The following is a 25,573-nucleotide window of genomic DNA, read 5'->3' as shown; positions in this document are numbered from 1 at the left end:
CAGCCTCCCACAAATGATTAGGGTTGTACTGCCCTCTGGTGGCACTAATGGAAACGTCAAGAATATAAAACTGCTCAGACTGACAGAAAACAGAAAAACAATTCACAGCTCAGTGATTCAGGGGTTTTTAAACAGACGAGCTGACATTTAAATTCATGTACAAGCCAACATGAACACACTTGTGTTGCCTTTTATCTGTTGTGATCTTAATAAATTTAACAACCTGATTTGAAGGCTATGGCGCACTGTTGCAGCAACACACACACAAGGCATCGTCCATTCACAGATATTTATATCTACCCCCAAAGATGGCACTGGGCAAGGTGGATGAGGAGGGGAGGGGGTGTATGTCGCACCATGGTGGGCACAGACGGGACGGGAGGCCACACCTGGACTGTTCACTCAATGGAAGTTCAGAGCTGCAGGCCAAGGCAGCAAAGTTATTCTGCAGCCTGGACGGGCAGGACACAAACACACAGACCGACCAGTTATTAGGGTGAAACCAGAGAGAGAGTTTAACTGTTGAAATCTCTGTGAAATGATTTTTCTTGGGTAAAACCAGCTGCAAAGGGAAGTCGGGGTGGAACTGGTTAAAGTTCAGCCTTTGCTAAACAGCTGCATCTGCTTCCTGACCGGAGTCCCCTTTGCCAGACCTGTTCTAACTCAAACATTCACCCAGCAGGCTCATACCTTCTGTGTTTGTGCAGAGAGCAGGGCGTGCACACCTAAAGCACAACTGCATATACAGCTGTTCATCCTGTTTTATTCAATTTAAACCATAATTAGGGTCCTGAAACAGACTAGAACACTAGAACTATCACTGTTTCCCCACAGGCTGCAGGGTTTCAGTGATGCATTCATAATTAAGGAGAAATGCAAGGTTGAAGTGATTATTTCAGATTTTTCTGATCCTAGAAAAAAATTTTCATCTCTCTGCAGTTTGATATTAAACTAATCTAATACCTGTCGCTCCCGATTAAATATCGGTACACCGCCTTTCAAATTCAGATTTTTATGTTATTAAATTAATAAATACATTAATTTGTGATTTTTCTGTAGAGGGAGTGTTTTTTTCTACTGTCACCATCATCAAATATGATGGATCCTGTCGAGATATCAGCAGTTTCTGCCGGTATTGGCCTTGAGGGATATCGGTCGAGCCTAATTTAAACCTGTGCTCAGACCACAACAGGTGCCCCCCCCTCCCTCCCTTTAGGCTCCACCTGTCTTCCCTTTTCCGCGGCGGGTTGGCGACCCAGAAAGCAGCCGTCATTCATTGGAAATGGTATGCCGATCCGCCGGACGGCGCAGACCCCCTCGGTCACCGGATCGGCGGCAGCTGCTCGGCCCCCGGTGCTATTTTCACCCTCAGGATAAAGTGATGTGCAGCCGCCGCCCGCCAGCACGGCCCCAGCAGCTCCACACAGACCCGACCACAGCCAGGATGAAGTCCACAGGCAGCAGCGCGCACCCCGACGGCTTCACCTCCGACCTGGACGAGCTGGACAGCTGCAGCGACAGCTCCACCGGCGGCTGCAGCCCGCGCAGGGAGCCCACGGAGGCTGAAAGGGAGGCGGCAGCGGCCGGTGGTGCTTCTCTGGTCGGTGCGCCGAGACGGATGCGGAGGCGAAGACGCGACAGCGGCGGAGACGCGCGTCTGTCCGGGGTGAACAAGCAGAGACAGGCGGCCAACGCGCGCGAAAGGGACAGGACGCACAGTGTGAACACGGCCTTCACGGCGCTCCGCACGCTCATTCCCACCGAGCCCGCCGACAGGAAACTGTCCAAGATAGAGACGCTGCGCCTGGCCTCCAGCTACATCTCCCACCTGGCCAACGTGCTGCTGCTGGGGGAGGACAGCCGGGACGGACAGCCCTGCCTGCGCTACCAGAGCATCCTGCACGGCCGCGCCGCGCTCAGCGCGCCCTCCCTGCGCCCCATCTGCACCTTCTGCCTCAGCAACCAGAGGAAACTGGTGAATAACCATTAACAACAATGATAATGTTTCCAGTTTAAAGTTCGGCACAGTCTGGACAGGCTAATGGTTCTAAAACATCACCAACAGAACCAATGAACCAAAAGTGATGGTTGTTTTTCCTAAATACACACCTGGAGCTGGTGTTATCCGGAAGAACAACTCGCTGTTACCAATAAAGACTAGAAAGACCTACACATTTATTACATTTAAACCTAAATTATAGTCCTAATATTTACATACATCACAGCAGGGTCTTCCTTTAGGAACTAAACCAGTCTGGTGGTACATTTCCTTAAAGATGAGGAAGCTGCTTTAAATGTAGGCAGTATATTTATCTGATCTCAGTCTGACTCACTAGAGTCTGTTTATTTACATGTAAATAACCAGACTTAAAAATATCAACATGACAGGAAGTGAATGTATGAGACAGGACGCTGCCTGGGCCAGTGGGTTGGTAAAACAGATTCTCCAGCATTATCACTAAACTGTGTGTCTGGTTTCTTTGCCTCCACAGCTCAAAGATGGAGGGAAGCACTCGGCTGCTGTGTGAGGCCTCACCTTCCTGTTGTTTACGTGGGGTAAAATACACCCGTAGGACTTTGTACATATATAAATATATTTATTTTTGGACTAGACTAGAACACCAGACAGAAACTACACTGAAAAGCACTTTCTGTTCACGTCCTCTGTGTTTTGGTTGAGCTGTAACCTGAGCCGATGTGTAAAGTTGCACCTGACGAGGGGGGGACTATTTTGGTCCCACAAATAGTACGAAGTCCCAGCCTCCCCCACGAGTCACATGAAGTAAACTGGAGAGCAGATGCTGCAGGGGTTGCTGTCAGTTGAGTGGCCATGACGCTGCGTTCAGGTGCTGTCAGACATGTCACAATTGTGCAGTGGTGCTTTGAAGGGCCCTAAATGAGCTCTGAGCAGCAGGAACTGCAACAACAGACCAGACTCTTGCTAAATGTGGCATCTCGCAGGTTAACCAGGCCAGCAGGTTTGTAGTGACATGCAAACAAAACGCAGTAGCACTACTACATTTTTGTGTTTTTGTCAAGTTAATTCCCACTGTTACAGGGGTATAATAAAGGCTTAACGTGTGTTCAGACTAAAACAAGGGGACTTTAGACACAACATGACGACCCAGTCCATGGAAGGTTAAATGCAAATTAGCCACTTTGTGAACACAGAAACTGAGAAAGAAGAAAATAAGCTTTGCTTCCTCTGCACGCCCCTTTACAAAGGCCCTCAAACCCCAGAACTGCCTCTGTACAACGGAACATTTAAGTTTTGACACATCAGAAACAAGAGAAGGATGAAACTTATTTGGATAAGCTCAGGAAGGTTTGGATTTATTTTACATTTGTTGCCCCTGATGAAGTTTTGGTTAGAACTTCATGAGCAGCACTGATTTGATTATTTTGTGAAATTATCTCTTTTTAGTGTGGGATTAACTGAAAAGGTACAGACACCTGAAAAATCCCTGACTGGCAGCCCATTTTATCTGTGTGGTTTTAAACCTAAAAGTTGCCTGTTTGATGTTTTATCCAACTTCACATGTTGAGACACAAAACCTTACTCTGTTTCGGATGTGGGATTACCTAATTGGGATTTTGATGAGTGATCTGAACCTGAGATGGCCTTTAACCTCAGGAACAGCTGGGATTTTTAGCAGATTGTCCAAAGTTGCCCTGAACGCATCATTTAATGTTGAGAGAAATATATCGGAGTGTTAAATGTTTACTCATGCATTGTTGCACAACTTTCAAAAACAAGACTGCAGCACATTGCGCCTGCATTAATGTGGGATCCCTTCCCTTTCGAAGTGCATCAGGTTGGCTTTTTGTACTTATTCGGCAAATATACTAATGTAATTCTTTTCCAATCAACTGGATCCCTCCATATTTATTACACAGCACATATGGATGAGCTGAGAAATGTTGCACACTACCTCAATCCTGTTTTAAATATAAGGCCTACCTCTAAATCTGTTGTGTAACATGACTGTAGGAAAACGTACTTGAATATCTGACAACTGTCCTTTGCACATCGCCGATACCGAGAAGCTGCTTGAAGATAAATGTATTTTTGTACAATAAAAAAAACTGAATTTCAGTCTATTCTCTGCAGATGCATTTGTGAACTAACAAAATGGTGACGCTGCAATTTTTTTTTTTTAAAACAGCAACCTGTTATTTCCATTTAGTGTTAAAAACACAGCGCAGCATCAAACATCTATTTAAAGAGCTTTGAAAAACAAATATTTCTATGCACATGGAAAATATTTTGAACAGTAACCGATTTACATGTTAGGATTCTCATTCCTGAACAGATCCTGCAGTCAAGAGAAGAAAGTTACTATGAAAAACTGTGTTGACCATGTTAATGTGCTTTAACATTTAATATCAAACCTTTTTGTCTGTGTTGTTTTCAATGTAAAGAAAAAAAAATACTGAATACAAGCCAGGAGACTTTAATCATTCAATAATCTTTATTTCATAAAAAAGTCAATCGGTTTATATCAGATTAAAGAAAGTAGAAACCAATAATAATCAGTTAGCTGGCGAGGCATCTCACAGGGTGCGTGTCTTTGTGACGGACTGACCAGAGAGATCTCAACGTGTCGTTCGGGTTTATCCAAAAGTCGAGATAGAAGGCGACGTTTAGGAGAGAACAGGAGCCAAAATATGAGCTGAGTGAAATAAAAAGTCGGAGGAAGAGGAAAAAATAAAAATAAAAAATTGCTGACGGCATTAACGTTTTTATCGGGATCGTAGTCACACGGCAAGAAGGTGAACTCGAATTTTGTCCAAAATCCTGGTTCCGATTCGTACAAGTGGCGGCCATAGAGATCACAGGGAATGTCATTTTTTAATCCAAATTACAGAAGGCATTACAGCAGTGACATCAAATGATACCAAAGAATAAAGAAAACAGGAGAATTGACTGTTTTCTGCTTCCACGGTGAGCCGCAACGCCTCAACAGACTAAGAACAAGGACTGAGCCCTTTTTAAATTCTGTTTAAATAACGCTTATGTTTTGGAGAGGTGGAAGGGTGTGTTGTGTGTCTGTGTGTGTGTGTGTGGGTGAAGAAGTAACAGGAGGTAGAAGAGAAGAAGGAAAAAAGACATTCTACTGCTCCTGCTGCTACTTATAACAGAAGAAAAAAAAACAAAAAAAAAACCAAAGAGATCGTCTGGCGATGGAGGTTTTAGTCCGCCTCCTCCTCCTCTGACTCTGACTCTAGAGAAAAGAAGAGAAAAAAGTCAACTAGAATTTACTAATCATTTTGAAGAGGTATAAACTTTTTGATCACAACTCTGGTGCCTTTAATGTTTTAATCCACAGACTAAGTTCTGGACACTCTTCCCCCAGAAGGCTCCTTAAATTTAGTCAAGCTGACTCACCACTTTATTAGGAACACCTGAGAGAGGTGGACCGTATCATGTGAGATTCTGTTCATATTGCAAATAAATAAAGTTGGAAAACATTGCAGCTCAGTAGAACAGTACCATTCCACGGCTTCTCACAGTGCCGTTCATCTTTGACAGTAAACTGAAGTTCTAAGTTCTGAACGTTTGGCTGAACGTAAAAACTGGAGGCATCACTGGGCACGTGACAGTTTAATGTCTATTCCTCCACAATAGTCTCCACCCTCTAGTAGCAGGTGAGTTTCATTTCCAATATATTTGTTCACTGAAGGATTTCATTTCTACCTGTGCGTCTCCTGCTATAAGTCAAAATATCTGTTTGCAGAAAGGACAACTGCCTCATGGTGGAGGTATGTGTGTGTGTTTTTTACCTTCCTCTGCGTTCTTCAGCCACTCGACAAATTTTTTCATCTGCTCGAGGAAAACGCTCTTCCCCTTGGCGACGTGGGCCTCAGTGTACCACTTCAGTATGGCCTCTTCGCTCAATACATCCGCTGAGAGGAGGAAAACAAGTGTGAGAGCTGTGTGGGAGGACTGGAACGTTTCATTCATTCACACCAAACAGTTCTTGCAATGGAAGAAACCAACAGTTTACAGATGCCTGTAGCGAAGGTGGACCTGTGTGCGGATTTTCATGAACCCTCTAATCAAACTGTGACTGTGATTGTTTATTTGGCATGTGGCTGAATGAGCATCTGGACGGGACACCGACCTTTGTAGAGGAGCACCACGATCTTCTGAAAGGCCTTCATGAAGTGGATGTTGTCGTAGCAGTACTCCTGGATCTTCAGCAGCAGGCTGAGCTCAGACAGACCCTGGGAGGTGAAGGCTTTCAGCAGAGGGCTGTATTGCTGCAACAACAAGAGGCAGAGATGGAAATGCACTCTGAAAAATTACATCAGCAGTAAAAGCTTGTTGATGCATTAAAGTGCATCAGTTTACAGTAGGACCAAGATTTTAAAATCAGCTGAACACTTTCCTCCAGCAGCTTTATTTTTATCATGTTGTTATTCCCGTCTAACAGAGAAACACACTTGGGGCCCCAAGATTAGACTTTTCTCATTTGTAATAGCTTTGTTTTATTTATGACAGCTCCATGTTGTTAACCTTTATCTAGATTTTCAGGATTTTGTCAGTATGAAACTAAAAGGCTAAATAAAAAATTCTGAGGAGAACGCGACAGGAGTGAAAAGAGCGCACAGGTTTCTGCCAGAACATCAGGCACAAACATTCAGACTTGCCCAGACCCACAGTCATGATTCATTGCTGACTCCCTGAGAATCAACACACTGGTTCAATAACTGTGTCTGATGGATTCAGCTCCATGTTTGTTGCACCTGCATACCTTCAAGTGTTTGATGGCTTGTTCGGTCACCAGTTCTTCCTTCTTGTTCCACTCCACGGAGCTCATGACGCTGGTCCAGATGATGCCGATCATGGCCTGCTCAGAGAGACTGGCCTTTTTCATTTCCTCTCGAGTGAAGGCGATAATCTGAAACAACGGGGAGACAAGTGCTCACTCTTAGACCTGGTCATTGTCTCAGCTACAGCCGCTCACAGCATTAGGGGACATGGAGTCCGGCTTCAGCCACTTAAAGCCACACAGGGCTCAGTCTATTAGTGCGCCATTGCAGGTGAGTTGCAGTCAAACTGTTACTGCCTGGGTTCCATTAACATAAACACACTGCTAATTTCTATTCAGCTAATGGCTCATTGTGCTGCTCAGTAGTTACTGCCTGCGTCAGTACTGGTCCAGTTAACAACAGTTTTTCTACCCGAGAAGCCTCACCTCCTTCTGAGGGTCACCACGGGCCATCTGCTCCTGGAGCTCTTTCTGTAGCTCCTTGCGGGCGCCGATGGATTGCTGGTTGCGGGCGAAGTCGGACAGTTCCTTCAGCCCGGCGTCAGTGAAGTACTTAGAAAAATGCTCGCAGCTTCGTTTGTTGGCAGGAAAGAGTTCCTGTAGGCCAGAGACACTTTAAGGTTCAAAGTCATAGCAACAAATACGACAGCTTGTACATGAGTAACAGGGTCAGAAACCCACTACAAGCTTTTTTAGAGTAAATGGGTTCATTTACCATCAGCCTGTTGTCCATGCCAACTTTGCGGAGACTGCCCGCAACAGAGTTGATGTCCTTCTCGTTGATCCATGACTTGAACAGCTTGACGGCGAAGGCTGCAGATACTCCTGTACAAGGACAACACCACATGTTGGGTCTAAGGGGAACACTCTCAGATATAAAGTGTTCAAATGAGTAAAATGTTTTGGAGCACTGATCTGTGTCCTTGCAGCCTCCAAATTGAAATGTTAGAAACTAATGATGGTTCTCACCCTCTTTGACAAGGTTCTCGTTGAAGAGGCTGTTCAGGATGGAGGCTGATATGTTGCCGTTGGCCAGTAGGATGCCGGTGAGCATGGCCAGTTTGTTGCGCTCAGACTCAGTGAACCCCTTTAGAAACAACAGCAGCTACACGAGACCAGGAAAAAACAAAGAAAGGTTTGTTGTGTGTATAAGTGAAAAGCTGATTCATGCAGCAGCATCGATTTGAATATGGGCAAATCCAAAGTGCTCAAAACCCTGCAGGTGTGGATCAAGCTGATAACTTTACTGCCTCGTAGCTGGCAAACAATCTGCTTTAACACGTGACTGCTTTATCAGAACACGAAGATAAACACAGCTGACAAAACGTGCTTCATAACCAGATTAAAGGTTACTGAAAACAAGTTAGTTGCAGCCAACGTGCTGTGTTATCTCATGTTGGGGCTACAAATTCGGTTTGTTGGCTTTAGAAATGAACATTACTCAGTCTGAAGTGGAATAACATGAAATCGCTGAGTAATACAGAATCACATAACTGCCTGTTATTGGTTTGTGCCACAGCTGGAACAAACTGCTTATTAAAGTGGCACACGCCTCATCTCCGTTTCACGTCCAACCAGCAAAACGAGTTTTAAGCTCAGATTCCCCTTTTTTTTCCTCCCCCAAAGACTGATAAGGATTTAGGCAAATTAATACTCACCTTCTTGATCTCCTCTTCAAATCCCTTCTCCAGGTACTTGTAGCGCCTAATCAGCTTGTTAAAAACCTTTTTTTTGAAAAATAAACATAATATTACCTCTAAGGAAACAACGGTCACAGTATCTGGGCTGTTTGGTATATATAACTGATATTTAGCTGATAAAACCGTAGCTGGACAAGCTTTCTACCTGAGCATACGCTTGCATTGTCTCCAGGTCTTCTTGTGCCGTGAAGAGACAGAACTCAGTGCGGGTCATGTCGTCAGACAGAGTCCCGCCTGGGGCTGTGGAGACAAAAAATTAAGATTAAAAAACTAAAAACAAAGCCCTGCTTCAACAAGAGACTTAAAATTGTTAATGTGGATTTGTTATTCTGGGGGTTTTCAATTCTCGCCAGCCGACCACATGGTCAAAACACACACTTTTTTCTTCCGATTACTCACCCAGCATGCCGCCGGCCACCAGGATGTCAAAGAGTGTCTCTGCATACCGGCGGTAGTCAAGCTTGGCGCCGGAGGCATCAAGGAACTTTGCAACCGCTTCCAAATCAGTGCCAGTTTGATTCAAGCCTTGTACGATACTTTCTTGAAACTGAGTTGGGTCAAATCTCTCCTTTTCATCTAAGGGAACAAAGCGTACATGTCAGAAAAACCCTCTGAGGGACACAGCGCAATGTGTGTGCATCATAAGACAAGCAAAACACAAAACATGTAAAGCAGCAGTGATGAACACTGACCTCTTTTCCTCGTTTTGAAACGCTGGCCGGTTAGCGTTGGCTTTTGCTGCTTTTGATTATTCATAAAAGACACCCTGAGAAAAATCAAACAGTTGATGTTTATCCAACTACTGTACAAACAAGTGAACACAGTACATACCGTTCCCTTTAATTATATTTTGCATTGCCAGCGTTGGGGTGTTAACCTGGTTGAGCTCCATGTTTACGTCCTGGGTTTGCTGCTACAAAAATGCCTGTTAAAATCCAGTTTGACTAAAGCTTAAGGCCTGTAGCCAAATATGTGAAGCACTACCAACAATAAACAGATACTACTAATCAGTATGGTCCTACATACAGCTGACTGCTATTAGTCAGTCTTAGCTCTACACGCTCTCTTCCTGCTGCCGTAAATATTCAATGAGGTAGCAAATATTTACTACAGTGTACTACAAATGACTAATTGTTTCAAATAACTAGAGGGCATCATTTTACATCAACACATTTATCCCCAAGGCATTAAAATTACACTCTTGTAAAAATACATAATCAGTATAGTTTTTCAATATGTCTGCCAGGTTAAATTAAAGGGCATTTAAATGCCATAAATATAGATATATGTATATATATATATATATATATATATATAAAGTCTTAACTCTGTCAAGTCAAAGTAGGGACAATAAGGCCTATAAAAACAATTCAGCAGCCTCCTACATACACACAAGATTTATGACAGAAATATGCAGCCAATGCTAAATTATAACATATATAATATCTAATACTTAAATGTAAATTAAATGCAGGACTTTCCTACATTTTCTGGCCTTTTGTCATCACAGGTATTCTGCAGTCTCACGTCATGTGGAGCCAAACCTCAATGATATTAACACTAACTCCATAAATTAATTATTGTCAAGTCAAAACAAAGGGAGGCAGACAAACAAAAGACAATCCGCCGGGCTGGTGGGTGTTGTAGTTTTTATTCACATCCAAGCTAACATGCGTGACTGTGACGCAGAAAACTTTCTGTCGACGGTTTCGGAGGGTTGTGAAAGGTATCGATTAAAATGAATCGATCGATTTTTCACACGACAGCTAGCTAATTACGTGTTAGCATCAGCTAACTCCGGGCCTCACCATGCGCCGAGCCCGGGCTAGTTAGTTAGCCGGGCCCGCTAGCTGGCAGGCTAACCAACCACTTTGATTAATCACCGACACCGCTGATTAGACATCGATAAGCAGCACGAAGAGCCAAATCCGTACCTGAACATTACTCGTTGTCGAAATGTCACGATAAAAACGGGATTAATATGAGGATAACGTCGGTCCTGGTCGAGCTGCTAAGTTCACTACCCGAACTAGACAAACCTCAATTCGCCCTCAAGCGACGACATGACGCCTAAAAACGATCATTTACCGTCTTTAACCCCGAGCATGAGCCTCGACCCGAGGAGGATGAGGTGCGAGGAAACGCAAACAAGGTGGAAATACAGGTACTCACCGAAATTAATGCAGATAAAAAACGGTTGTGAACCAGGGGAATCAAACCAGGAGTCGAGTCTGTAAGCGGCCCAAACAAAAAGACCTTCCCCTTCGGACGTCTGCAGGCTCCGCCCTCTGCGCATGCGCAATTTGAGGGGGATTTCCGTACCATAAAATAAATAAATAAATTAAAAAAATCAATATTTTGTTTATTTTAATTAGGTGGAAGGGATGACATCGAGGATCTACGCTAATATTTTTACATTCAGGAGACAACAGGGTATCTGACCTTCTTATCAAAATAGGCACAGATTCATTTTTTAATTGCTACTTTAACCACCATAATCTATAATCATACTAACAGTGGAAATGAGTTTCTAATCTAAATCAGTGATTAACAGCTGATATGCATACTTGTAAAATGTTGAATTATTCCTTTATTGATGTATCCCATTAAAAAAAAAAAGTTTTTTGGGGCTAATTGCACCTTAACTTAAATTCACATTTTTGATTTTTTAAAATGCATTTTATCCAACAAAAACCAGGTAATAGTTGATTAGTGTTAAGTGTTATAATTCCTTTACATGTACACATGAAAAAGGTTAAAAAGAAAAGTCTCCTGTGCCTCAGGAGAGTCAGCGCACACAGCGCGCACACACGCGCACACACACACACCTGTTGTAAAAGCAAAGAGGTTATTTAATAAGTCAAATGTCCTTGTGCTTATAGGAATATATGTACAATGACATCTGATGGAGGACAGATGCTCATACAGCTTTTCTTTAAAAGGTTGGTGCAGCTGTTATCAAACCGATGACAGACAGTATAATTTAATATAACAGCTGGAAAAGCTTGTTGTTGTCTAGCTTTGGATCGAGTCAGTAACAGTGGTGCCATAAATTCTGAAAACAGAGTATTTCTCCATACCTTCTCCTCAAAAGGTTAAAAAACTGCAAATGAACCTAACTGCTCTTTTCGACTTTCCCACTCCCTGCACATTCACTGCTGAGGGACAAGTCGAGATGTTTTCACCCAAAACTGTCCCCTTGCATTTCCTAACCTCTTGTTAAATTATCAGCACATTGCTCTTACAGGAGCCATCTATGATGGATGTGACCGCACCCCCATGGTGCATCAAGGAATGTCAGCTTTGGTCCACGAGACCACAAATCTGTGTCAGGTTACAGATAATTATGGACTTAGTAAAGCTCTGGTCTTTGCATCTCAGGTCTCTGTACAGAAGCTATGATCGCCACAGTTTCTAATTTCTTCTCATCAGTAATGTTATTAGGTCAATACAGATTAAACATTTATATGTAATAATAATATGCATTTAATATTGATTGTTTTTCAACAATTGAAATAGATGCTCTAAGAAATAAGAAAAAACATTCAAAATGTTCTGCAAAATCAAATGTCATTTTATACCATACATGCATGAGAGAGAACTAGAGCACCATTGAATTCAATTTAAAAGTCTTGGTTGTTTTCTAACAATGAATATAAGGACAGGTGATTATTAGTGAAATAATTAGCATTAGTTGATTAGTTATATTTAATTCACTGTCAGTTCTTCTTTAGATTGATCATATAAAAATCAACACAGTTTCAGTTTTAAATATTTAGGGCCCACGGTTTGAAAGATCCTGGTTTGCTGGTTGGAATCTGGAAACAAAATAAAAAAACAAAAACAACATGAACCAAAAGTAATAAATGTAACAGAAACACGGTGAACCTGAAAAGATATCATCTGTAAATGACAGTTACTGGAAAAATCCAAAGTATCATAATAAACTGTGCTGATAAAAGGCCAAACAACCTATTGATCAGTGTTTTCCTCTGTACTTTGAATCAGAACACCAGTATTTCAGTATTATTACCTTATGAGTAAAGGGGGAGGCACAAGCCAGAAAGGCCTTCTCTGCTGTCGCAGGGCTGCGCAGGGGGAAAGGGCCGACTAGACCGGACTCAGAGCGAGCAGCAGCCACAGCGTCTTTGATGGCGAAGAACACTGAACTGCCCAGGAAGAGGACGGGTTCCCCAATACCCTGCGGAGCCAAAGGATCAATGTGTTACTACCTTAAAAATAAACATATTTAATGTATAAACACACATTTGCTCACCATCAGCATTTGACACTTGTCAGTGTACAGAAAATCTCGAAAAGAAAAAACAAGCAAATTCAGCTAAATGTAGGCCTGCATTTGTACGTCATGACCTCTGACCTTTGAGGAGTAGATGGCATGAGGGTTGTTTGAGTCTGAAAGCAGATGGACGTTGAACCGAAGCGGCATATCGCAGATGGCAGGGATCTTATACTGAGACGGGCCTCGAGTATAGAGGAGCCCAGAGGGCGAAAACTTCAGCTCCTCCAGAGTGTAGAGGCCCAAACCCTGCATGAACGCTCCTTCGATCTGAGAGGAGGAGGGGAAAAAGCAGGCGAAGGACAGAAACATGGAGGATTGGGCAGCAAAAGAAGCAAACGATAAAAAAGATGAGAAGAAATGGAACAGAAAAATATTTTTTAAAAAAAATAGAGAAAACTGAACCAACAAACAAAAAATATCCTTCACAACAATGCTGGTCTCACCTGGCCGATGTCAGCAGAGGGGTTCACACTTTTGCCGATGTCGACCACGATGTCTGTCCTCACCGTCTACAAGAAGCCAAGAAACAAACAAAATCCAGAATTGTTCTCTCAGTGTTGTCTCTAAGTTCACAAAGTGTGAAAAAGCCGTTTGGTGATTATTAAAAACACTGATCTCTGACCCTGTAGTCTCCCGTGAGGCAGTCCAGCTCCACCTCACTACAACACGCTCCGAAGGTGAAGTAAGCGTATGGCTGCCCCTTCATCTTGTCCCAGTCCATATAAAGGTCTGGACCTCTGAGGACACACATGAAGTCCCCGTCAGGTCTCTTTCATACAATATTTCAGTGAGACTAGGTTGATCTCACCCTTACCTGTAGAACCCAGTGGCTGATAAACTGATTTTCTCAAAGTATGCTGCCTTGACCTGAAAACAAATGTCAAAAAGAAGTTCATGTCTTTTGGCTGCTGGTTTCCTACAAAGATAATTCTGTACTTGTCATTTCATACCCAACTCTCCCATGTTCCTCCGGGGTTCTTCTGCCTTAGCGGCTCCAGTCGCTGGTACAGAGTCTCACAGGCGTTCTGAATGAGAGAAACAGTAAATGTGTCACCTGCAGAACAAATACATAACACTTGCTGTCTAGAACACAGGGGGTGGGGGCTTTACCTTGACTGCCATGCCGTTGGCGTCTGTGCCGAAGGAGGCAGCAGACATGGAGGCGTTGGGAACAGTGTTGGTGCTGGTTTCACTGATGTGGATCTTAGAGTGCGGGATATGAAGCTCCCGACTCGCCACCTAAGAGCAGAATAAAACCCAGACAGACACTGTGAGAACTGACTTTTAACCAGAAACCCCGATGTCACCACAACGATCTTCACGCCACCTCTCTTTAATTAACATATGACAGGTAAAGGGTTTTCTGTTCTTTGTCACAGCACCTGTTGCATTTTGGTGTGGAGCCCCTGACCCATCTCCGTCCCGCCATGACTGACCAGAACAGAACCGTCTCTGTAGATGTGGACGAGAGCTGCACCCTTTTGAAATAATAACATTTTAATAGAGGTGAATATGTGGATGAGCATGGCACAGAACAGACTGATTCAGGATGACGAAGCATCAAACCGACCTGATTTAAAAAGCTTTCAGAGAAAGCAATGCCGTATTTGATGGGGATGATGGAGATTCCCCTCTTCTTCCAGCGGCTCTGCTGGTTAAACAGGTCGACAGCTCTGCAGCGGGCGCCGTAGTCAGACTTCAGCTTACATTCCTCCCAGCAGCGCAGCATGTTCTCCGGACTGAACTCCAGCTTGTAGTGGGTCACCGATGGCCCCTTGTACATGTTGAGCTCCCGAACCTGAATTTGAGAACAGGATGTGGTTATCTTACTTTTGTTAAACATAAGATGAACCAGTGGATAAGATAAATAACACGTATGGTTTGACAAGATGGAATATGACCTGGTCTGCAGGACGCCCCAGAGCCATGGCCACATCGTTGACCATGTTCTCAACGACCATGAGGCACTGCGGCACGCCGAAGCCCCTGAAGGCCGTGTTGGAGGGCAGGTGGGTCCTGCAGGCGGCAGCGTAGCCACGCAGATTTGGGATGTTGTAGACGTTGTCCATATGAAGCAGAATTTTCTCAGCCACCTGCAAAAAACACAAGAGGACGTTATATCTGTAACACTGCCATCCTCTAGGAACCACGTAAACATTCTCATACTCACCACAACAGAATCATCAACAGTGTTACCAGAGTTGAGGTAGTACTGGATATCTGCAGCCACGATTTTTCCATCATTCATAAATCCGACCTGAAACAAACAGGTGGCTATTTCTTTCCTCGTCTTCTGGATTCGTCTTGACAAAGTTGCTGAAATGAAAGTCAGGGTGTACCTTGTATTTTCCCAGGACGGGGTGACGGCCCCCTGTGATCAACATGTCCTCACCTCGCTCCAGAACACAGCGGACGGCACGATTGGTCCTAAAACAAATTTAGGACAATTATAAACAAGAAAGAACTCTCATAATTATAATTCTCATAAAGTCATTTAATTTTGGCTCAAAGCAAAATGAAAACCAGCCCCTAATAAGTTTTTCCTTATGATTGCTGATGTTTTTTCACTGACAATTATTCTTTAGCCTGAAAAGGAATTTCCAGCCCACTGTGACTTACTTCCATGCAGCCACAGAGGTGATACAGGCCAGGATGGTGGTTTTCGTGACCTTTCCTCCGAACGCTCCGCCGATCCTTTTGACGTGACAGGTTACTCTGTTGGACGGGATGCCAAGGGTCTCTGCAACTGCATCCTGCAGTCAGGAAAAGAAGACAAATTCTCTTTCAGCTACATTACTAAGTTAATATTACTGTTATTCAGTCATCTTGACCCAGCTTGGCTCCACCAAACACTGCATTAGGTCTGAGTCAGAACACAAGTCGTCTCTGTCCAAGTCCAAAATGACTCCTTAGCAGTGACAAGTCACCAAAAGAAGACAAGTCTAAGAAAGCCAATAATTTCCAGTGTCCAGGTGTATCTGTGCACCTGCACTGAAGTCGGCCACTGAGTGGAGATATACACGTTAAACTCCGCCTCTTCGCCCACAGGAACAACAAGCATGCTCTGAGTCTCCATGTAGAAATGTTCCTGGCCCCCCAGTCGAATCTCTCCTGAGGTGGACAGGGTTAGATGAAAATAGGAAAAAACAGAAAAGTGAGATTTAGATTCATATTTGGTAAAAGTGATGTGTTGAGGCATTTATACTATGTTACACTGAAACAAAGACGTCTACCTTCATAAACTTGATCAACACTTTTAAAGGCCTCGGCCACATTTCCTCTCTCAATCGTCCTCCGTGGCTCAAAGTAGGATGATTTTTCAGTGGCCTCCTGTCACGGTGAGAGAAGCTGCGATGGTCAAGGAAAATAAAAACCTACGCAGATGCAGATTCAGTGAATGTTGTGGATGTTTCGGTGACAGTAACAGCTCAGCTGAGTATCACAGACCTCCACGGTGAAAAGAGAGTCCGGCAGGTCTTCGTAGCCGATCTTCACGGCCGACGCTGCTCGTCTGGCGTGGACCCTCGAATCAGCCACCACCGCACACACCATCTGACCGACGCAGGACACCTGCAGGTAAACGGCAAACAAGCTAATGAAACGTGACGATCACAGGGATCGACACTTAACACTAGTGATGAGAACTTACAGTACTTTTGAAATCACAGGACTTTTCCATAACTGTGCTGGAATAAACAGCAACAGAAACACTGATGCATATCCAACAATGTATTATAGCATTTATTTAAATAAATATTTGCAAAAAACTGTAGTTGACCATGTATGAAATATTTCATTTTACAGAATTACAGTATATTTTATGACTATTAGAACCAGTTTTATATAATTTAGCACATTTTGTCCAATCCTCTTATAATTTTTGACACAAATCCACATACTCCTACATGTAAACATCCAGAGAAATAAACCTACTGTACCTGTGAGTCAGCAAGCAGCTCCTCATCATAGCCACTGAACGTACGGACTGTCTTCCCAGGAATATCTCCGGCCGTGATGACGTCGACAACACCAGGAAGCTGCAGAGCCTCGCTCACATCCAACCCTCTGTGGGACACAAGGCAACACGTGCAGATGAAACTGGGTCGGAGATCACTGGTTGCAAAACCGGCAACTCGTGAAACCATCACTCCGTCCTTACGTGATCTTAGCATTTGCTCGGGAGCTGGTGACCAGAACCAGGAAGAGCTCCCTGTCAGTTTTGGGAATGTCGTCACAGTAGACAGCTTCACCTGTGGCCTGGCTGATGGCAGAGCGATGCATAATGGGACGCCCAACTGGGTCCTGGCTGCTCTGGTCCTTGGACACATGCTAAAGAAGTAGGAGCAGCTGTCATAATCAGAATTTATCTCATCTTAAAATAACTAGTTTATGTGTTTTGAGGTTTTGGACAATGGGATTTTCTGACCTGGAATTCCTGCAGGCTGTGTTGGATCTCTTTTGGTAAGGGCTGGATCTGCATCTTCTCAGGAAGCTCATTTGTAATCACATTCTGCAAACACAAACTCTGCTACTGTGGCATTACAACACATACAAATTCAAATCTGGATTTTGTTTCATATCCATTTCTGTGCCGTGTGCCTACCATTTCTCGGAGCTTCTGCAGGACCTCCAGGTTAAATTTGAAAAGGAAGCTGAGAGTGAGAGACCGTCGGAACTCTACCTGCCCTCCAGGAGCCGAAGGAGGGAGGGCTAACTCGTCCAGAAGGACGTCATAGGCCTGGCTGAGAGTCTCATCATCCCACGGCCTGAAAATTTTATTAGAGCAGATTATACCCGATTATTTTTCAGCTGTGGGTTGGACTGAGAAACAAAAACAGACAGAAGGAAGGATTATAGCAGGAGGTCAAACTGTGTCACTCTGACCTTGTGATGATCGCTGCACAGGTTTTAGGAGCACCGACAGTGGTCGGGCCCATTCCTCCATAATAAATACTGGCATCCTGCACAACTCTAGAGCCCTCTGAGAAAACCACTCTCATCCCTGCCGTCACGGTGGCGAAGGAGCTCTCTTTCCTCGGAGCCTGACGGAAAGCTCGAACAATCTCCCCCTGCAGGACAAACAGGAGGTTTTATACAGTACAGGCAATAAAACAGAACAAAATCGAACCGGAGTCAGGACTTAGAAAACCTGGACTCCAACCAATGAAACCAGACCGGTGGTGTGGGTCACAGCTACTTTGGCAAAGACCTGAAGAAACACAAAACAAAAAACCATGGAAAGAAGCTTTGTACCTTCCTGGAAAAGGGAATGAAGACAGAGAGAAGAATCTCCTCTGGTTTCAGGACGGTTTTTCCAAAGCTCACAAAGAAGTCCTGATTCAGAGGAACCTCTCGTCTTCCTCCTGGGGAATTCAGAGCTGATTATTAACATGGAGTCAAAAAACATCAACATGTCTGACTCCAAGCTGCATTTTTCTACAGTCTAACAGCAAATCGTGCTCATGCAGCTGTTACAGGTTCCTGCCTACATCTAAAAAAAACAAACTAATGGCAGCTCACCATTTGAAATGACGCTCACTTTGCAGTTTGCAGCAGCCAAAACAGGGTTCAGGTCTGAGTTTGGGTACGCACTCATGACGTTGCCTCCAAGAGACTAAAAATGTGAAAGTTAGAATATACACACTTTCCTCATATCTATATCCACATGAGTGAAATTCTTATAAATCTATGGAGAGTGTTTCATATCTATTATTAAATACAGTCACATTGATAAAGGCTGCTGTTGGTAATGGAAGGTACATAGTTTTGTTTTTAAATGAACATGTCATTTTTAGATATTTTTATCTTTTTTGACAAAGTTAAAAGAAAAACTATTTGATGCAGAACATCTCTGTGTAAGTCTACACACAGCAACATTGCGGATCTGCTCGCTTCCCAGGTTTCTCAGCTGCTGGATCAGGGCCTTGAACAGCTCAGTCTTCTCCTCCGGGAACTGTGGAACCAGCTTCTCCAGAAGAGACCGAACCTCTGACAGGCTGAACCCCGCTCCGACCCAAACTCCTGCAGAAACATGAGACCACAAACTGTGAAGGCTGTGACCTTTAGAGCTTCTTACATGACAGGTGAGTTTGAAACACAAAGCCCTGCAGAGCACCTACAAACGCCCACTGTACTTTTAAACAAATTGTATGTCAGTAAAAAAAAAAAAAAAAACACGTTACCCACCGTTCAGCGTGTGAGTGACCTCAAACAGCTCCGCGATTCTGGTCGGAGATATAATCAGTGGATGCAGGACACCTTTGAACTTTATATCTGGACCTTAAACACAAAGCAGACAGACCAGAGTTTCTTTAACTGGATCAACTGTAGATGAGAGAAGGTGTGTGTGTGTATTGGTAAACCTTCACAAAGGCACCACAAAGATCCATTAAATCTATTTTTTATTTGTTTTACTTCTTGATTAATTAATTTTGGCATATTTCTCTGGAATGAACATCAACTGGAAGAACAGAAACTGTTTTCACTGGTCACCTATGTTGGTGTTTCCCAGGACCAGTGGAGCTTTAGGGTTGCTGGACTTCATCTGGACCAGTTCCTGCAGCGAGGCAGGGGACACCCAGGTCATCCTCTCCCCCTGAAAGGTCAGTGTTCGTGGGCCTGCTGTCTCTGCCATCAGCTGTGAGAAAAGTGCCATTTAACTACAATTCCTATGAAATGTAATCAGTAATCGACCCACTTTAGACGAGACATTTATTTAACAAGTGCTAAAAATATCTGTGCTAGTAGCTAAAAGCTTTAACAGTCTAAAAGTGAAACATGTTGATTCAAACTGTTTTCCAACAATATTTTACACGGTGGCCTCAGATAAATGAAGCTCCTGTTGTGTCAGACTCACAATCAGTTCCGGAGGGAAGATCAGCTCCTGTGTCGGGTCCAGAGGCAGAAAACCTTCCTTGTCAAACAACTTTGGTTTTTCCTGGAGGACGCGAGAGGATGAGGAAGGATTAAAGAGTGATGTGAAAGGAAAGAAATAAAATCTGAAATGTCTGAAAAAGGTGACTGGTTTTTATTAGGTAACAAACGCACTTACGTCCTCTGGTCCGTCCGTTCTTTCCTCTCTATTGAGGCAGCAGTTTCCAGCTCCACTGGCTCGGCAGCAGTTGGTTTCCTGGTGAGGTTGTTTTATATGATGTCACATTTATAGTTTACATACAGCAAATACACATTTTCACGTTTGTTTTTCTCAGCTGCTGTGTTTGTCACTGTGTCTGACAATAACAGACAGATTCAGGGTTCTAGTTTTAAGTGTTAGGTCTTGGATTCACAGACTGTGTGAGCACCTGTTGTGGTTCATGTTGGTTCAGCAACACAAAAAGCAAAAATGTTGTTGTGGAACAGTAAACAGAGGGTGTGGAGATAAATACACACATTATGAGGCTTTTAGCTTCACACACACTGCAGTAAAGGGAGCAGACCTAAGTCTAATTAGTATTTGCAGCACTACTCCTTTTCCTTAAACCAGCAGCAGTTCTCTCTGGTTGGACCCGACTCAGTTTCTCCTGAGGCTTTGCAGGATCTTGGACAAGCTGCTGGTTCTGGATTCAGGCTGTCCCAGTGTGTCCAGACTCTTTATGTGGTCCCAGACTGCCCAGATCAGGGCTCTGTGGGGGTCAGACCATCTGCTGCAGGACTCCTGCCTCTGGAAATAGTTCTTCATGAGCTCTAGTGGGTTCTTTAAGTTTGCTGTCCTGCACAATGAACCTGGGATCAGTCAGACACCTGATGGTGTCGTGTCATAAGAGACTATAACTCCAGCACAGTCCTGTAAATCCACTCTGAGCTCATCACTCCAAAACAGCTGTGCCAGTAACAGCTGGCAGGACATGTGCAGATAAAAAGAAGCTTCTCCATGAGCCTGCAGCCAAAGCCAGATGGTGCAGGGTTTTATGTAACTTACACAGTGATGGTTGACATAAATAAAGACATGTAGACTTGTATGGACATGAGTCTGATGATACTGTCTATTATACACATGATAAATGCTCAGATGATATGAGATGTTCTTATACTAGTTATAAAGGAGGCTGCTGCAACCAGACATGTCCCGGGGTCATAACAAACCAGTGTGTGACCTACTGGGTGGGGCTGGTGCCATTTATATGTGATTTAATGAAGCTGAACACAGTGGAGGCTGTGACAACACAACACGACACAGATACACAAAGCAGACTTCAAACTGTCACTGTTCATATTATGGTTGACACATAACTAAGGTGAATGTTTATTATCACTGAACTATGTGAACCTGTGCCGGACGCAGAGCTGAGCTTAGTACCTGACAGAAAGTCCTGCAGCCGTCAACAATGGGCCGGTATCCGGTACAGCGACACAGATTACCTGACAACAACACAGTGAGGACGGGGGCAGATCAGCTTTGTGTGCTTATATTCATGTAAAACTATTTACAATACTGTGAAATACTGTGACTATACCCAGAACACAGCACTGCAAATAATATTTACATCGTCATAAACCTCTAAATACTATAGTGGAATTACAGACAACTGATATGGAAAAATCAAAGCAAACAAACCAGCCAGAGCCTGGGTGACGTCCTCCATGTTGGGCTGTGGTTTATTCCGGAGCAGGGTGTACATGGACATCACCATCCCCGGAGTGCAGAAGCCACACTGGGAGCCATGAGCCTTTGCTATTCGCTCCTGTAAATACACCAACAAAAACCCATTACAACAATACTAATGCAGCATTAAGACCATCACTTCACGAAAAGCGGAGGGCAAAAGGACTACGGCGTCCGGTTCTGACCTGTACAGGGTGGATCCTGGTCTTGGTGCTGCCGATGCCCTCCACCGTGGTGACCGCAGCTCCGTGGAGCTGGCAGAGAGGCAGGAGGCAGGCGTTGGCTGAGTAGTGTCTGACGGTGCAGTGAAGGCAAACTGTGTCAGACCGGAGCCACTACCAAAGCTTCTAGTCTTGACCTTAGTCTGGGTCCTCTAGAGGTCCTGAACGTGTCACTGAGCTGATCACAAATAGCATTTACATTCATTTTGTTTAATATACTGGTGGAAGTGCTGCTTTAGTCCTTTAGCAGTTATGAGCCTGTAACTTCTCTTTGCACATACCAGGACCCAGCTCCATATTGTGCACCCTGATTCTACGGCTTATTATTATACTGATGCTGTTACAGATGTGACAGAACATTACACATGGTTTCATCTTTGAGAACAGCTGTGTGTGTGTGTGTGTGTGTGTGTGTGGTTCCTCTGCTACAGGACACTGAACAACTGAACCAGAACAACTGAACCAGAACAACTGAACCAGAACAACTGAACCAGAACAACTGCTGATGCTGTTTAACTATGTAGACATAGACAACCAGCTCCAATTCAGATCACTCTGCTCTTGTTTTCTAAAAACTGAATTTATTTTATTTAATAACACAGTGACGATGTTTGATATTTATGTCATTTAGCAACACGGCAGGAGGAACTGATTTCCTGGTGTCTCTGTCAGGAAGGAGACCTGAGGAATTTTCTGTCTGTTAATAGTCTACAGATATCTGCCATGTTAGTTTGACATTCACTCAAACATGCACTCTACTAGGTAGAGGTAACTTATCTCCTGTTACATTTTAAAGCTTTAATATGTGACTGATTTAACGTGCTAAATGACAATTTGGGCAGTTGAAGTAGAACCTGAATCTTAAATTATCACACATTGTTTTATCTGAATAATTTATAAGGCCTGAAGAGGCAAAACTGCTACTAAAATTATTTTTCTTTTCTCAACTTGTTAATCACCTTCAGACTCTGTAGTGACCAGTATACACACATATACATACACATTACTATCAAACAGGATTCATTTGGGACACAGTGATAGATGCATAAAAGGATACATGATGGTTTTATTGGCAGGTTGATACCGTGACACCATAACCGTGCACGCCCCACATCCTCCTCCACCGCAGCCATATTTGGTCCCAGTTAACCTCACTGAAGTCACAGTTATTAAAGAAATGTCATATGATCAGATCTGACCTGTGAACAACCACAAAGCTCATATGTGAAGGCAGATTGGAAGAGTTGAAGGATACGCTTCTCTCTGAGGAAGGACAGCAGCATCGTCTCAGGGTCTGCATGGTCCTCTGTTACCTGTTTTGACAGAAAAAAACTATAAAGTTACAGTGAAGACTGAAGACTTGGACGTAATTAACAAAAGTGCTTCGCGTGAATTTTGAAGGGGTTGAGCGTTTCAACACGTCAAGGGTTTAAAAGGGTCTGAACCTCTGCTCAAACTGGGTCACCTGTGCCCTGGTCCTGAAAGGCCCCTGCCCTGCTTGTTTTATTCCTGCACTTCCAGCTTCTGACTGGCTGAACACACCTGATCCAGGTAATCAGTTGTGGGTAGGGCAGGCATAGCTGGAAAACAAGCAGGGCAGGGGTCCCTGAGGACCAGGGTTGGGGACCAGTGCACTCCAGCAGGAAGCAACGAGGCTCGGATGCAGTTCTCAAAGACCCCCAGCAGATGTCACTCTGACTGCGTCCAACACTTCGAGCCAGTGTGTCGTTTTCAGTCCACTTGTCTCAAAGTGGTTCAGCGCTTCACTGGTCACCCCCCAGCAAAAACCGTCCCAATGACATGTGTTTCTGAGGCATGTGACACTTTATGCAAGACGTGAAGAAGAGTTTCCAAACGTCGTTAGTTCCCCGTTTATAAAAACAAATTAAACCTTTATCTATTATATTTTTCAGCTGTTGACAAAAGCTGTGTCCTAAAACAACAGTGGTCAGTCCAGCTCTTGTTTGTCCGTCACCGAATCTGAAGGGTCACAATTTTCCGCGTAACACCGGAAACTGATTTTACAGACTTAGACTAGTTTCTGTTTAATCTGCTTCACTGCACCAATCACCAATTAAACTATTGAACTTTAACTTAACTTTGATAAAGTTCCTCACGGTGTTTTGTGAGTTGCAGGATTTTTTAAATCACCAGCAATGAGCCGCTGAAAACCTTAGAGGACGTTACGGAAAATAAACCAGAAGCTAACAGCTACAATTAGCTAGCTTCCTACGACAAACTGTTACATTTATGGGTTAAATGCCCAACGTACCTTCTTCCCATTGACAAAGAAGCACAAACTATCTCCTTCTTTCCCTGCAGACATCTTTCAACTGCAAAAAATTAATAAAATCCACGGCAAAGACAGTTTAACTGCACTTCCGTCTGCGAAGACTTTCAAAATAAAAGCTATGTTGACAAACATGCTTAAACAACTGACTCCACAAAACGAAGAAAGAATAAATAAACAAAATAACAAATAAACTAGATTTATTGAAGTATGTTCCTTAATTACAGCCTTGAAGTACTGGTAAATATTTATCCTCCACTTACTACATAAAAAACAGTTCAGAAGCTGTGGTTAATTTGAGCATCATAGTTTCATATACAAAATATATCAAAATCTTACACAATATTTACTATTTGCTGTTTAAAGTTCGCAGAGATATAATTATATATTTAAAGACAAACGATCCCAGCACTTCACTACAAATAAATACACAGTGCAAAGTGTATGAATGTGATTTTCTTCCTTCAGATGTTTACTGCAAACCAGGGTTTTAAATACATATATCTATATCTATATCTATCTAATTATAAAAATACTCACACATTAACAGTCTTTGGGTTACATGTTAAGTAGTAACCAGGTTACAATTATTATAATGAATACTACAGCACTTATAATTTTGTACAACTGTTTTACTTCCTGTCCCTCACTGCTGCTAAACTCTGTCTTTATATAACTTGGTTGCGCAACACTAAAACTATGACCCCTCCAACATTATGTGAGATGAATGATAAACATTCGCTACACATTAAAGAAGGTTTCAGACACTCAGGCCAATTTTATAACTTACTCCAATGAAAAATTACCACACTGATAATAGAGTATCTGTGATTTTAGTTTTAGTTTTTAATTTGCAAATAGTCGTATTGTGTTTCTTTTGTTGTGCACAGCTGTTTTCTTGTTAACTTCTTGGTCCATATTTATGTGCAGTTTCTGTTGGCTCTGCTTCCTCTGCAGCCTGTTATACAACCACAAGTTGTACTTTCTAATAATTAACCCGAACTCTGCCAGTCAGGTGCATCGAGTGGAGGCTGTTTACTGTCAAAACCAGATATTTCTTTCTTCCAGATCAAGATGTTTACTCCTAAATGTCATATGCTCATTCATTATGTAGCCATGTGCATGACAAAGGGATCAATTCATACAAGGTGGTTGAACGTTGAGCTCAGTTTGGTGAAAGAAACAACCAACAAGTCTCAGATGTACATGTATTATAATGGAAAACTAATTTAAACAAAAAATCTTAAAGTTAAAATTAAAAACTTGCTTTCAGTGGGTTCACGGTGCATTTTTCCTGCTAGAGTGTCGTGGACTGTTTCAAATGAGGCTGCAGGTTTAGAGCTGTGCCACAGGAGGGAGCTAAAAACATAACAGGGGAAAAAACTGCAGAGGAAAAAGAAGGAATTAATTCATAAAATAATGAAAAATCTCAATACTGCACTTTTTTATGCAACACATGTGACTTTGAATTAAAAAATAATTCTCAGGTATATCTGGGCCACAGGGTGGATGCAGCTCCAGGTCACCTTCAGATTACTAAAACCTTGTGAGGGCTGATATTGGACCTGAGAAAACAACACATCACATCAGTGGGACCTCGGAAACCACGATGTGAACTCTCAGCCAGCCCTGTCCCACTTTGATCCCCTGTGAGTTTATTTACTCAGCTTTTGTTCCAGGGTGA

General features: G+C 43.2%; 3 protein-coding genes across 6 annotated transcripts; 1 reads left to right on the top strand and 2 right to left on the bottom strand.

The window, feature by feature from the left end:
• Positions 1-1,192: 1,192 nt before the first annotated feature.
• Positions 1,193-4,096, top strand: LOC113127119 (transcription factor 15). The gene is made up of 2 exons (XM_026301379.2): positions 1,193-1,975; positions 2,493-4,096. The coding sequence occupies exons 1-2, from the start codon at positions 1,283-1,285 to the stop codon at positions 2,526-2,528; spliced, it is 729 nt and encodes a 242-aa protein (XP_026157164.1). The 5' UTR covers positions 1,193-1,282; the 3' UTR covers positions 2,529-4,096.
• A 357-nt stretch (positions 4,097-4,453) lies between these two features.
• Positions 4,454-10,785, bottom strand: bzw1a (basic leucine zipper and W2 domains 1a). Its single transcript, XM_026301943.1, has 12 exons — positions 10,649-10,785; positions 9,169-9,242; positions 8,876-9,052; positions 8,622-8,716; positions 8,435-8,500; positions 7,746-7,881; positions 7,492-7,601; positions 7,203-7,373; positions 6,759-6,905; positions 6,126-6,264; positions 5,785-5,907; positions 4,454-5,225 (listed from the first exon to the last, which is right to left on the bottom strand). The coding sequence occupies exons 2-12, from the start codon at positions 9,230-9,232 to the stop codon at positions 5,194-5,196; spliced, it is 1,260 nt and encodes a 419-aa protein (XP_026157728.1). The 5' UTR covers positions 9,233-9,242; positions 10,649-10,785; the 3' UTR covers positions 4,454-5,193.
• A 369-nt stretch (positions 10,786-11,154) lies between these two features.
• Positions 11,155-25,356, bottom strand: aox6 (aldehyde oxidase 6). 4 transcript variants are annotated; one of them, XM_026301934.2, is made up of 35 exons: positions 25,157-25,356; positions 22,855-22,912; positions 22,657-22,753; positions 21,564-21,672; positions 21,331-21,457; positions 21,073-21,134; positions 19,828-19,905; positions 19,633-19,713; positions 19,269-19,413; positions 18,963-19,055; positions 18,646-18,797; positions 18,297-18,390; positions 18,030-18,139; positions 17,661-17,845; positions 17,380-17,542; positions 17,203-17,304; positions 16,936-17,105; positions 16,715-16,841; positions 16,224-16,346; positions 16,010-16,106; positions 15,763-15,887; positions 15,396-15,529; positions 15,116-15,203; positions 14,947-15,033; positions 14,678-14,869; positions 14,347-14,574; positions 14,159-14,254; positions 13,887-14,015; positions 13,727-13,801; positions 13,591-13,643; positions 13,399-13,513; positions 13,220-13,285; positions 12,855-13,043; positions 12,510-12,677; positions 11,155-12,294 (listed from the first exon to the last, which is right to left on the bottom strand). In XM_026301934.2, the coding sequence occupies exons 2-35, from the start codon at positions 22,880-22,882 to the stop codon at positions 12,244-12,246; spliced, it is 3,939 nt and encodes a 1,312-aa protein (XP_026157719.1). In that variant the 5' UTR covers positions 22,883-22,912; positions 25,157-25,356; the 3' UTR covers positions 11,155-12,243. The 4 variants fall into 4 exon arrangements, with proteins under 4 accessions (XP_026157719.1, XP_026157716.1, XP_026157717.1 ...); XM_026301931.1 differs by lacking the exon at positions 25,157-25,356 and adding an exon at positions 23,872-23,973; XM_026301932.1 differs by lacking the exon at positions 25,157-25,356 and adding an exon at positions 23,872-23,973 and having other exon boundaries at positions 17,203-17,301.
• Between the last annotated feature and the right edge of the window lie 217 nt (positions 25,357-25,573).

Source organism: Mastacembelus armatus, chromosome 2, assembly GCF_900324485.2.
Source record: "Mastacembelus armatus chromosome 2, fMasArm1.2, whole genome shotgun sequence".
NCBI lineage: Eukaryota > Metazoa > Chordata > Actinopteri > Synbranchiformes > Mastacembelidae > Mastacembelus > Mastacembelus armatus.
Note: the sequence above shows the minus strand (reverse complement) of the source record. Positions and strands in the feature narration are given on the sequence as shown.